The 14,381-nt window shown below is 40.7% G+C and overlaps 1 protein-coding gene across 1 annotated transcript; it reads left to right on the top strand.

Annotated features, from left to right (window-relative positions):
• Window positions 1-11,223: 11,223 nt before the first annotated feature.
• On the top strand, window positions 11,224-13,637 carry LOC149028737 (exopolygalacturonase-like). The gene is made up of 4 exons (XM_089160228.1): window positions 11,224-11,826; window positions 11,904-12,193; window positions 12,786-13,011; window positions 13,413-13,637. The coding sequence occupies exons 1-4, from the start codon at window positions 11,224-11,226 to the stop codon at window positions 13,635-13,637; spliced, it is 1,344 nt and encodes a 447-aa protein (XP_089016354.1).
• The last annotated feature ends 744 nt before the right edge of the window (window positions 13,638-14,381 follow it).

The raw sequence follows: 14,381 nt of genomic DNA, 5'->3' as shown, positions 1-14,381 counted from the left end.
TCCCTGTTTTGGACTTGCTGTCCTAATTGGTCGACTCATTGGTCGACTGGGCCAGTCGACCAATCAATCGACCAATGAGATCTGATTTTACTGATTAGGTCTTTGCTTGCTCTATTTAAGTCCAATCTCGAGTCTACTTCGTATTTTCTGCCTCCAAACTCTTTGGAACGTACCAGATCCCTCTGCAAGTCATCTCCCTTGAGCAAATCCGAATTCAAAAATAGAATTCTGATTCGAAACCTATGCTATACAATCCGGAATGGTACGAAACTTGGAGAGAATGTCTAACACAGTAGTCTAAGACTAAAAATCATATTTTAGACATCAAACAATGATTAAAACCATTACTTACTAATTTGAGATCATAGTTTCTATTTTGGTAAAAATCATGGTTTTCATTGGAAACATGCTATGAATGAAAGAGATGAACTAGAGATGATAAGATCTCATTCTAGTAAAAGAACACAGTAAATCAAAGGTATGAATAATCATGGAGAGGCATCTATAATGCTAGAATAAATCAAAATAAGAATATGATCATAGTTTAAGAAGAAATCATAAAAATCATATTAAGAATGAATAAGATGATCATGGCATAAGAGAATGAAAAGAGATTGTAAAGATATGACCACAAGGTTGTAGCATCTTCATCATAATCTCAGTTCAGAGATGAGAGTGATCATGGAAAGAATGAATCAATAACACAAAAGATTGAATACTAACCTTTGATTGAAGAACAAGAGAGAGAACTAGCAAGTTTCCAAGATTAGGTCTTCTTCAACACTTTCGGAGGCTTGGAGATGAGTTCCCTTCGTTCTCTAAGTGTTTTGGAGGCTAGGGATACTAAAATCACGAAGTCATGGGGTATATATAGCAATATAACCTAAATAGAAGATTCTGCTCGAGTTCAGCATCTCTGGGTCGATTGGCTGGGTAGCCTGGCCCAGTTGACCCAAGCAATCGACCCAGGCAGATAGCAAAGCCAAGATCAGGGATTTGAGGGCCTTCCACTACTCGGAATCAAACGAAACTTTAAACACATATTCTATAACTTACCTAGCATGGAAAAATGGCTTTAAATCATATCCCACCAAGCTCTATGGTCATCAACCAATCTTCTCTTCATCAAGGCGTAGTCTCTTTTCTATATCCAACACTGTCTTCAAGTATGGGGCATCATCTTCAATCTCCATAGGTTCGGAGTCAAACACTATATCTTCTACTGATATGACCCATAGTTGACTTTCACTTCTACTTCGGGTCTTCGGACCTACAGACAAAAGAGTATCATGGTCAAGGTTCGGGCCGGGTTTCACAACGAAGGTCAATACGAGGAAACGCAAACTGAAGAGGCGTACTTTACGCATGGTGCTGGCAACCATGAAGATTACATTGAGGATTCCTCAAGTGGTCTTACTTGTTACCAGGATTAGCCCTACTGTGGAGTGGGAACGTCTGAGTGTCGTTGATGAAGTCTATGTTTATGAAGACGTTCTCTATAAAGTAGAGTAGACTTTAGTGTAGTTTGTTATATCTTTCTTTCTTATCTTAGAACCAGATGTAATCTTTCTTTTGACTTGCGATCTACTTTCCGCTGTTTGTGGAGTGAGATTCCGCCTCACTTTACTTATTGATTTAGACATTTTGATTGTCTTTCGTACTCTAATGATATGTGATTTACTCTTTCCTTATTTGGATCTTCTGTTTATCTTTTGCACATTGATTATTTATGTTCATGATTATGTTATTGTCTATGTGGGAGGTTGATTACCTCGATACTTGATCTTCGGGGCTGTGGATCACACACTCGGGTATGCCAGGTAGGGTACCGGCTGGGTGGATGTGACAAAGGTGAATTTCATTAACTTAAGAAAGTAATACATCGAGTTACATATGAAAAGCATAACTAAAATCCTAATACAATAAGTCTATCTAGGAGACCGCCTCTGATCTCTAACTGCTTGGACATCCTCGGAAATCTGAGTGAGCTGAGACTGCATAAGCCCCTGTCTGGACTCTATTTGTGCATGTCTCACCTCTACCCTCTCATACAATTGTGTCTGTCTCGACTCTAACCTCTCATACGCCTGCTCCTGTCTGACCTCCATCCTCTCTAGCATGGAAGTCATGGAAAGCATCCGTGCATGCAAGTCTGGTGTCTCTGGAACGGCATGTGATACGCCCCTTACCTCGAAGTGTGGTGAGGGAATCTCTTGATCATCCTGACTAGCATCACGCATCCCTATGTCCTCCTCACCATGATTCATTAGAATCTGCAGCCTCCTGACCCTCATCTACTGGTGCCGCCTAATCCTCGTCCTCAGACTCAGTGTCATCCCCTGGACTCGGAGATCTCTCAACATGATCTAACTGCATCAGTGCAATAGACCTCCCACCGATGGAATATCCCATGCCTCGAGTAGCCCTCTCCCTATCCTCTAACTCCACTCCAAAGTACCTGAAGATATGTGTCAATAAGCGTCCAAAACACATATTCCTCATACTCGAGCGCTCTACAATCTTGATCATGACATTCTGTACAATATATGCCAAATCGATCTCAAACCCCAAATAAGTCTGATAGATGAGCAAAGCATCCATCACAGTGACCACATGGTGATGTCTTGTATGATGTTCCTCCCTACTATCCGTCCGATTACTCTAGCCGATGGAATCATATCACCACTAATCCTAGGACGATAGCACCATCGATCATCCCATAATGTGGAACATACCTCACGCAACTCATATGGAAGTAAGTGTCTGCTAAACTCCTCACCTCCTGATATCCATAAACATGCATGTGGGAAATGAGGTACCTCAAGTATCTCTGCTAATGTACTCGTAGAAAATCTGATCTGAGTCCCTCTGACCTGACTCGCTACCACCAACTCTAACTGACCACACTGACCCTCCTCGAATGACATCAGATTGCTGTAAAACAGCCGAACTAACTCTAGATACGCCGGAAGTTCCTCCATGAATAGGTGTATCCATCTCATCGTATCAAAACTCCGCCCAACACAGAAAGTCTCCAACTCTTGTATGTCACATCCACCCAGCCGGTACCCTACCTGGCATACCCGAGTGTGTGATCCACAGCCCTGAAGATCAAGTATCAAGGAAATCATCCTCCCACATAAGCAACAACATAATCAAGAACATAAATAATCAATGTGCAAAGTATAAAAGAGAGATCCAAATAAGGAAGGAAATAAAATCATGTATCATCAGAGTACGAAAGGTAACAATAATGTCAAGATCATAAAGTAAAGTGAGGCGGGAATCTCACTCTACCAACAGCGGAAAAGTAGTTCCAAAATGAAAGGAAAAGAGATTAAAACTAATCCCAATAACAAGTGCAATGAGTAACTAAATCATTTTCAATCTTATAGAGAACATCTCTGTAAGTGTTAATCTCAAAAATAGCACAAGGACGCTTCCACTCTATCGACGGACTAAGCATTGTACGCAGCATGACCACCCGCAGAATCTTCAAGGTAATCGTCGTAACCGCAATCACCTTCTTGGAGATATGTCTCTTCTCCTTGCGCTTCTTCAAACGAGTAGTCATAATACTTTAAGCCCATAGAGTAATCTAACAAAACATAGTACAAAAGGAGTGAGTTTCAAAAGAAACCCAGTAAGGTAGTTAATCCATAATAACATCAATGGCAGGATTTCAAAGCAAAGTATGATGTAGTGTAATATGAAACATATGATGCATTATGATTCTAACTCTATGTATGCCGGTCTCTATTGGCAGACATGCTTTAAGTCATAGCACCGTACTTCTTTAGGAGGTTCTCGTCTCACAACGCCTGTTGGTAATGGGTCCTTCATCCCTCGAGACAATCCATAGCTAGGGGTATAGGTCACCGCTCTCTCACATCACCATTGGTCTAAGTACTGGCACATGTCAAGGTAAGCCTAGCCAAATGCAAGTCTTCTACTTAGTTACATCTACTCAGCTCCAGATACGTCCATTACTCGCCCCTGTCGATCCTTTCCGGTATCCTTCACACTAGAGTCCTCATAGTCCCTGACTACGGACTCATCAACCATATTGGTTATCCACATATGGTAAACGGGAAGCTCTTATGTCCCCTCACGGGTTGGTTACTAGTCTTGAGCGTTCATGAGCCCAAGTCTATCCATATGCAACCCTACCAATGAATGACCCCCACAATGTGATTCCTATCCTCTCACGGGTAGGTTCGATGTCAATACCCTTCCAACTAGGTTCTGATATAACGGGACATCCTAGCCAAACACTACTAGACAGCCCAAGGTATGACAACCAATAGTTTAGGAAGGTGTCAAAGGGCATCTCCGGAAACATCCCATAATATTCCCATTGATGTCCAAGGACAGAAGTGTTAAAAGGACACCTCTCCTTTCCATACCATACCTAATCAGTTACAATCATCAATCAATCACATCATAAATATAGTAACTCCCCATATGAAAAGTAATCAAGCACATGATCCAACTCATATATAATTGGCAGGTAAAGTCATACATAAACTAAGTAATGTAAACAAGTAATGCTACTGTAATTAGAGTAGTTGCATCAGTAGTACATCAATATAAAAATCTATTTATGGAAATAAATTAGAGAGACTCAAATATGGAAACTAAATCATGCAATCTATGTAATTAAAGAAATAACTATCCTTACCTTAAATAATTCTCAAAGAATCTCGAGAATCAAGGAAGATCTTTTCTAAACTTGGAAGGGAATCCTAGACAATGTATATACCTTATTAGGAAAGATATCCAGAAGATAGGAATCAAATCAACCAAAAATAAACCAAAACAGAGGCTACTGTCTTATTTGGTCAATTGATTGGTCTATTGACTCAGTCGACCAATCAGTCAACCAACAGAGTCAGTGACTGACAAAATCAGAGATTTCTGATCTGAAATCCAAATTTTGTCATTCGGATTGTCACCAAACAAGAGGGAACATACATTGATAGTGTATTAGTCTAAGGAGGACTTCAAAACCCTAACAACATCAAGTCTTCAAGTCACAAAATAGGAAATAAAACTTACCATAATTAGATCAGTCAGGGTTCTTGGAGAAATCATGGCAAATTCATGGAGGAGAAACTAAAGAATGATGGATTACTAATGTACCAACCCCCGTATTTCTAACACGAGATCCGTATTGCAAGTCCGAGAACCCAAAGGTCTAGTTGGGTAAGTTTGTGGAGTGTTCAAATAGAGGTACATGATCCATACCCTAAACCCATGGATCTAGATCCTTTGTCTGAAGAGCCTGCCTTGCTTGGTAGTTGGTCTTCTTGAAGACAAGTGTTGTTCGGAGATGTCCGGAATGAAGGTAAGATCTCCCCCATCTCTTCTTTAGGGCTAGGTTGTACTTGGATATCAACCCCCTAGCAAAAGCACCCTTGTATGGCAAATTACATGGGGGCGGTTGTGAAATCCAGCCTAATCCTAACCTTGCTACTGTGCCAAATCCATACCTACCCTATGCATTATTCGATTTATTCTTTGTCGTATGAGTTGCCTAGTTTCATTTGGTAGAAGTTTACCCCGAAGCTGATCTATTTTCCCTACGATTTCTTCTTGTGCCTTCTATTCCCTTTGATAGGAGGGTGATCTTAAGTCATTCCCATGACTGATCCTCCTATCCCTGCTGTTCTAGAGTGGATCTCCATACACTCTATAACCTTGTGAACTCTCCACATGATGATTTCAAAGAGAAATCAAGTGTGATCTTTATGATTTGTTATTCCTTCTAATTGTTTCTAGACTTCAAGCTTTTCATCTCCTATTCCTCAATCAAAGGTTAATAATCTCTCTTGTGTTGTATTGATCTACCCTTACTATGTTTTAATCTTTGTGATTGAGATTTAGAAGAAGATGTTGCATCCTTGCAACCATCTCTTCTATAATCTCCTGTCATTCATAAGGTTTTATGATCTTCATATTGATCTTCGCCATGATCCTTGTGAAGTCTTCATGAAGCCATGATCATACTTTCGATTTGATTTCAAAGCATGTTAGATTTATTCCTTGTTTCTTACAAAAGAATTATTGTTAATTGTTTTCCGAAGATTTTGGGAGAAGAAAGCTCAAGATAAAAGCAATGTCCTCCATTCTTTAGAAGCCTAGTACTCTCCCAATTTCGAGGACGGAATTATTTTAAAGGGGGGAGAATGTAACATCCAGCCCAAACCTAGCCAGGATACCCTATTTGTTTTGGGATAAAGAAAGACTTGTTTAATGTTTAATCTTAAAGTTGGACCTTGATTTCAGTGTTATTATCTTTGAAAGCCTTAAGAAGTTATGCCAGACCTTTCCTTTAGGGTAGATCTGTAATGTCTGGCCTTATCCTAACCTTGACCCGGCCCGGGAACTATTATGTTTGTAGATCCGAAAACCCGAAGTGGGGGAAAAGAGACTTGTGGACCCTTTTGGTTGATAATTTGATGTCGGAACCCAAGCCCTTGGACATTGACAATGATGCCCCTCACTTGAGAGCATTGTCAGTGTTAGTTTTGAATCTGCGCACCGAAGAGGGGTGAATTAGTTGAAATACCAAAGGAAAACCTGTGCCCAATCCAAATATATTTCCCAAAACTAGACTTCTTGATGGACTTGTAGGAGAAAACCCCACTGCATTTGACCCCATATAGCCCTCCGAATCGTTGTCCGAAGTTACTGAACTATGTATGGAAAATCCTGCTTGCGCATCAAAGAAGGTGAGATTATTTGGTGAATCTAATGAAATCCCATGCTTGATCCAAAGGTATTTATATAAACTAGATTTCTTGATTGACTTGTAGGAGAAAACCTCACTCAATTTGACCTTGTATAGCCCTCCGAATCCCTATTCGAAGTTGCTGAACTATTTCTGGATTTTCTGCTGAAGCCTGTTATCTGTTTTGGTCGATCCTTTTGGTCGATGCCATCAACCAAGACCATTGACCAAAGTTACCCAGAATCGAGAAAAAGATGCTTTTTGGATATTCCTTCCTCTATTTAAGTGAAACCTCGAACCTAGAACGATGTTTTACTCATTTCAACACCTGAGAACGTGGGAAGGCTCCTCTTAGGCTCCTCTTTGGCTTGGGTGATGATCTTCTACAATAATCATTGTCTCTTTTCTCCAACTATCATCTTCCAAGGTATGATTCTCTCTCTTGCTCTCTATTCTACTCACTTCCTTCTTCTTTTACTGATGAGACCATGGCCAAGGTGCTGCAACCTTGCAAACACCTTGCCATGAACGTCTCTTCCCATTTATACTTGCTTTTCATTCATTCTTGCTATGCCTCACTTGCATCTTGATCCTTACATATACATTACCATGATTCCTTACTTAACAACTTGATTTCTTATACTAAACTGGATGTGCAGTATGATTAGTCTAATCTCTGGCTTGCAAATGATTGTAATCATGTTTCTAACCTATTCCCCGACTAATTCTCTAGCTTCCCTTTCAATTCCATCAATTTCTCATGAATGCTAGGATTCTTGTCTTTAGAACATAGGACCTCAATTTGGGGTTTTTCATTTGGACCATTGGATTGTGATAATACTTGTTACGTAGTGTTCTTACATTGTTATGAATCATCCCTCCAAGTTTCGGATCGATCCGAGCCCCGGAAGACCAATTTCGGACCAAAATCCCCAAAACCCACTATTCTGTCCCGAAGAGAATTTTGGTCGATCCTTTTGGTCGATACCATCGACCAAGGACCATCGACCAAAGTTATTGCCGACAGCAACCTTGGCCAGTTTTGATCCAATTAGCATCCGATCTTCCCAATTTCTTCTCTAACTTATTATTGATGTTTGTTTAGGGTCTTAACAATTCTTTTGGACTATTTCATGGTATTCTCAATTCATCATCAATTCAACCCAAGGTAAGGATGGTTATCTCCATAAACATATAGGCCATCCACTTATGAATTGTGCTCATACTTGAAGAATAGAATCTCTTGATTGCTTTTAAATTATTATGAGACTGTTATACATGTGTTAAAACAGTAGTATTTTGATTCATATACTCTTGTCATATTAATTTATTATTCCTGATTACTTGTGTTTATGATAAATCATTTCAATACTATGAATTTACTTTTATCATGAGGATGTATTGAATGCATGAGAAATGATGAACTTGGATATGTGTTTGCCTACGTATAACTTGGAATTGGGGAGTGTCCTATTGACACTTCTGTCCTTGGGCACCGGAGGGAATAGTATGGGATGTTCTCTGAAGGTGCCTATCGACTCTTTCCCGGGTTATTGGATGACATACATAGGACTGTCTAGTGGTTTGGCTAGGATGTCCCTGTCGTATCAGACCCGAATCGGAAGGTCATTGAGACCGAACGACCCGTGGTAGCAGTGGGGATTTGTGGGCGCTCAAGACCGGTAACCAACCCGTGAGAGGTCATATATCTCATTGTGGGAGCCATTTATTGGTAGGGTTGCAAATGGATAGACTTGGGCTCACGGGCGCTCAAGACCGGTAACCAACCCGTGAGAGGACGTGAGAGCTTCCCGTTTACTATTTGTGGATGACCAATAGGGTTGATGAGTCCGTAATCCGGGATTACGTTGACTCTAGTGTGAAGGATACCGGAAAGGATCGCTGGGGGGGAGGAATGGATGTATCTGGATCTGAGATGATATGACTGAGTAGATGACTTGCATTGGGCTAGGCTTTACTGTGACATGCACCAATACTTATACCAAATGGTGATGTGAGAGAGCGGTGACCGATCCCCTTACCATGGTTTTTGAGATGACTTTACCGATATTCCCCTGGCATTCCCAAGATATGGAATGGGAGAGTGACAGACGACCCAAAGAAGTATGGTGCTATGACTTAAAGCATGTCTACCTTAGAGACCAGCATTCATAGAGTTAGAACCATACTTGCATCATGTGTTCCATATCATATTGCATCATATTATGGCTTGTATTATATGGTTTATATTTTATGGAATGACTACCTTGCTGAGTTCTTTTGAACTCACTCCTTTTTGCAACATATTTTGTAAGACTTTTCTACAGGTACTACCACTGTTGACTGTGGCAGTCAACCCTCTAGAGGCCGAGTTGAAGACTTGTATCATAATGGTGGCGATGAACCAGTTGATAGAGACGAGTAGACCGAGATCGGGACTTGTTTGTAGCAGTTTAGTTTTATATTTGTGTGTTAGGGATGGGATGTCACCTCATTCCCTTTTTCATCTTTTTTATTTGAATTGTCGGGACTATAGCTTAGTTGTTTCACTTGAGGCGGAAATCTCACTCTACCAACAACGGAAAAGTAGTTCCAAAAAGAAAGGAAAAGAGATTAAAACTAATCCCAATAACAAGTGCAATGAGTAACTAAATCGTTTTCAATCTTATAGAGAACATCTTTATAAGTGTTAATCTCAAAAATAGCACAAGGACGCTTCCACTCTATCGACGGACTAAGCATTGTACGCAGCATGACCACCCGCAGAATCTTCAAGGTAATCGTCGTAACCGCAATCACCTTCTTGGAGATATGTCTCTTCTCCTTGCGCTTCTTCATACGAGTAGTCATAATACTCTGAGCCTGTAGAGTAATCTAACAAAACATAATACAAAAGGAGTGAGTTTCAAAAGAAACCCAGTAAAGTAGTTAATCCATAATAAAATAAATGGCAGGATTTCAAAGCAAAGTATGATGCAGTGTGATATGAAACATATGATGCATTATGATTCTAACTCTATGTATGCTGGTCTCTATTGGCAGACATGCTTTAAGTCATAGCACCTTACTTCTTTAGGAGGCTCTCATCTCACAACGCCTGTTGGTAATGGGTCCTTCATCCCTCGAGACAATCCATGGCTGGGGGTATAGGTCACCGCTCTCTCACATCACCATTGGTCTAAGTACTGCCGCATGTCAAGGTAAAGCCTAGCCAAATGCAAGTCTTCTACTTAGTTACATCAACTCAGCTCCAAATACGTCCATTCCTCGCCCCTGGCGATCCTTTCCGGTATCCTTCACACTAGAGTCCTCATAGTCCCTGACTACGGACTCATCAACCCTATTGGTTATCCACATATGGTAAACGAGAAGCTCGTCCCCTCACGGGTTGGTTACCGGTCTTGAGCGCCCATGAGCCCAAGTCTATCCATATGCAACCCTACCAATGAATGGCCCCCATAATGTGATTCTTGTCCTCTCACGGGTTGGTTTGGTCTCAATACCCTTCCAACTAGGGTTTGATATAACGGGACATCCTAGCCAAACACTACTAGACAGCCCTAGGTATGACAACCAATAGTTTAGGAAGGTGTCAAAGGACATCTCCGGAAACATCCCATAATATTCCCGTTGATGTCCAAGGACAGAAGTGTCAAAAGGACACCTCTCCTTTCCATACCATACCTAATCAGTTACAATCATCAATCAATCACATCACAAATATAGTAACTCCCAATATGGAAAGTAATCAAGCACATGATCCAACTCATATATAATTGGTAGGTAAAGTCATACATAAACTAAGTAATGTAAACAAGTAATGCTACTGTAATTAGAGTAGTTGCATCAGTAGTACATCAATATAAGAATCTATTTATGGAAATAAATCAGAGAGATTCAAATATGGAAACTAAATCATGCAATATATGTAATTAAAGAAATCACTATCCTTACCTTAAATAATTCGCAAAGAATCTCGAGAATCAAGGAACATCTTTTCTAAACTTGGAAGGGATCCTAGACAATGTATTACCTTATTAGGAAAGATCTCCAAAAGATAGGAATCAAATCAACCAAAAATAAACCAAAACAGAGACCAAATAAAACCATATATTACGTTTTCCTTCTTAATTCTATTTCTTCTTAACTTTATTCTATTTCTTCCGAACGAAAAGGGCAACCAATCCATATTTGGATGTCGATTTTCAACCACAAAATTATAATCTACAACAATAGTAAGTTGAAGGTAATTCTCTCTTCCAATTATTGGGTTGAAATAATTTTGCCAAAATTAGGATGAAAATTCATGGTATAAATTTCAAATCACCCCACTAGCATTACAACTTGAATCAAGTATACCAGATATCCATTGGAGTTGGGATCGTTTGAGCCTCTTGTCCCAAAGAAGGTCCAAGGTTCTACTTGATCCCAGCTCATTAGTTTTGCTCACATTTTTTTATTTATTTTTATTTGGCCAGGGGAAATTAATAATGGGCTCAAGCACGGATCTTATGTTAATTTGTTTATTATGCTTCCTTTTATGGGAGGGTGAAGCCAGAACCGTTGAGTTTCGGGTTCTCAAATCAAATGATAAAAAACAATCAGCAGCACCGGAACCAAAGGGTACGTCACCATCGTCAGCACCGAAACCAAAGGGCACGTCACCATCATCAGCACCGGAACCACAGGCTACGTCACCATCATCAGCATCGGGACCAGGGGGTACAGTGTTTGATGTCACCAAGCATGGAGCAATCTCTGACGGGAAAACGGATAATAGTAAGGCATTCCTTGCTGCATGGGCTGCTGCTTGTAAATCTTCGGCGCAATCTACCCTTTTGGTCCCAAAAGGAGACTTCTTGGTTGGTACAGTAGCATTTGTCGGTCCTTGCAGCAAATCTCCTCATGTTGAGATAAGTGGTAAATTAATAGCTCCACCAGCCTCAGGATCTGATGGTGCATGGATTACATTCAGAGGTTTGAGTGGGTTGAATATCAGTGGGGCCGGTGGATCTCTGAATGGTCAAGGAGAAAAGTCTTGGGCCACAAGTTGTGTTCACAGTGCCAATTCAAATTGCAAAATGGCCCAAACTGTGAGTTATTGGAATTTTACATGAGAACAATTGGAAACTTGATATTTATTTCCCTTTGTCTTTCGCTTTTGTTGCAGAGCTTGCAATTGTCATCGATTACCGGTGGATCATTAAGCGGCATAACTAGTATTAATAGTAAGGCATTTCACATGGTTGTCAGTCAATGCAGTGACTTTACCATCCGTGATGTCAAGATTCAAGCCCCCGGTACGAGTCGAAATACTGATGGTGTGCACATTGGTGATTCGTCCGGCATCACCGTTACTGATAGTGAGATTGGAACCGGCGATGATTGCGTGTCCATTGGAGCGGGAACTTCCAACATTGCCGTCACCAATGTGAAATGTGGACCGGGTCATGGCATCAGGTATATTACAAGATAATCATGCTTAAATACTTACATAGAAATCCATACTGATTTGTGCAGATGATCTAAAATAATATAGGGGTGTCAAGGAAAAACTACCCCAAGCCCGCTTGAGAGCAAACAGGGTTGGACCAGGCCTATACTTCACGTTAGGTGTGGGATGGGTTTCATATATACTAAAATACAGGCTTTAATATAAAATGGGCCGTGACGAGCTTTTCTATTTCCATGATAATTATGTGCATTAAAGCTTGGGCTTAGCCCAAGTAGGGTCCTATGGGCTATGTATTTTCCATGACTTAATGGGCACATGATAACCAAGGTGAGTTAGGGCCAAAATTTTGTTGGGAAAACCTACTGCACTTGGCTGGGCAGGGTTAAATGTAAGGTTGGCCCTACCAGCAGTGTGATGGGCTTGGGTTTAGATAGGGGATCCTAAGGTTGTGCTCAAGTTTAGGCACACTCACACCCCAACACACCCCTCCTCCCCACACTCCCCCCACCCCACCCGAACAAAAAAAAGAAGAAAAAACGGAGGATGAGACTTGTTTCAGTTGACATTAACCATGTTCTTTTTTGCTTTCTTTTGTAGCTTGGGAAGCCTCGGGAGGTATCCAGGTGAAAAGACAGTGAATGGTTTGAAGGTGACCGGTTGTACCTTGACTGGTACTGATAATGGTGTTCGGATCAAAACATGGCCAGCATCAGAAGCTAACACAGTTTCTAATGTTATATTCGAGGATATTACCATGACAGATGTAAAAAACCCCATCATCGTCACCCAACAATATTGTGACAAGGCACAATGCGACTCTAAGGTAAGTTCAATAAAAGCCCCCCAAAAAAGAAACACTTCACACCTGTGGGATAGTACTACCCAATCTAAACTAATATAGACTCTTTGACAATCTCTCTCCTAAGTCTTAACACAATTGCACCTTATCATAACCGCCCTCATTTCATCAAATCAATACATTGACGCTCCCCACCAAATAAGACTATCAAGTCTGGTCGTGGGTGAGCTCTCATTTGCTAGGTTGGTGTAAGTATTCTTACACAACCATCCCTTTTTGTGTTTGGTGGGAGAGAGATTGGTCAATCAGTTTGTAAGAAGGGATCTTGATCACTCTACCTCATGTTTTTAGTTGAAGATTGATTATGTAATTACATTGTCTCCATGATTACTAATGGTATGTGTTGACATTACCCAATGCAACAGCCTTCACGTGTGAAGCTGACAGACATTAAGTTCAGAAACATCAAGGGTACGACCCCCACAAAGGAAGCAGTCAGCATCTCATGTAGTGAAGCTGTACCTTGTGAAGGAGTAGAGCTCGCTGGTATTAGTTTGAAATCTACGGCAGGTGATGTGACTTCTATTTGTAAGAATGCGAAAGGTGTTGCTTCTGGTGTTCAAAGTCCAACCTCGTGCTTTAAAGTCTAATTCAATTGGTCCTCCTGCACAAATGTCTTTGATTGCTTGTGTATCCTTTCAAAGAGCGATTCCTTGGGTACGCAGATTTGGGTGTGCTAGTTCAACTGGCCCCAACAAAGCCGCAACTATGAAAGGAGAAAAGCGTATGAAACCTTTGTATAAACATCTACTGCTACTGATATTGACTTGAGTCAAAGGTTAATATAATGACATTTTTTATTCCCTTTGTGAGTGTTCAAACTTTGATGGTGGGTTTATTTTGTTGCAACGAAAATTGAAGGAAACTGAAGGAAAATTTTCATACTAAAAAAAAAACTTGTCTAACAATTTATAATCATCACACTAAGAGACGACATGACTAATTCAAAACCATTTAAAATTTGATCATTGAGTTTCACTCAGTCTCATTGCATTTGATAATCAGCTTTGGAAAGGCAAATTCACATGATTTGACTTTTTAAAAGTCACAGGTTTGGCCAGCCAGTGTTTTCCATGGGCTCACAGCTAGATTAGGTTGTGGCCCAAGGCCCAGCTAGTCTAGCAGGAGCTCTTCGTGATCCCTTCCCACTACTGGACAGAAGCTGGTAGAGGTCCCATGTTCAAGTCAAAGAGCACATAACTGTCAAATGTGAGAAATAGAGGAGCATAGGGGATTCGAACCCAAACATGGGGACTACCAAAACCGCATGGGAGTAAACTTGGGGCCACCTAATCCACGGGTTAACCAAAACCTTTTCTATCCGGATACCTAAA

This window comes from Hakea prostrata, chromosome 1, assembly GCF_041222555.1.
Source record: "Hakea prostrata isolate BN-2017 chromosome 1, UWA_Hpros_2, whole genome shotgun sequence".
In the NCBI taxonomy this organism is placed as follows: Eukaryota; Viridiplantae; Streptophyta; class Magnoliopsida; order Proteales; family Proteaceae; genus Hakea; species Hakea prostrata.
The sequence above is the reverse complement of the archived record's forward strand: the minus strand, read 5'-3'. Positions and strand labels throughout refer to the sequence as shown.

Excerpts from the sequence above, each read along its gene's own strand:
- LOC149028737 (XM_089160228.1), top strand. The coding sequence starts at position 11,224 with ATGGGCTCAAGCACGGATCTTATGTTAATTTGTTTATTATGCTTCCTT. Across the intron at positions 11,827-11,903 it reads ATTGCAAAATGGCCCAAACT|AGCTTGCAATTGTCATCGAT; the intron begins GTGAGTTATTGG and ends CTTTTGTTGCAG. Across the intron at positions 13,012-13,412 it reads AGGCACAATGCGACTCTAAG|CCTTCACGTGTGAAGCTGAC; the intron begins GTAAGTTCAATA and ends CCAATGCAACAG.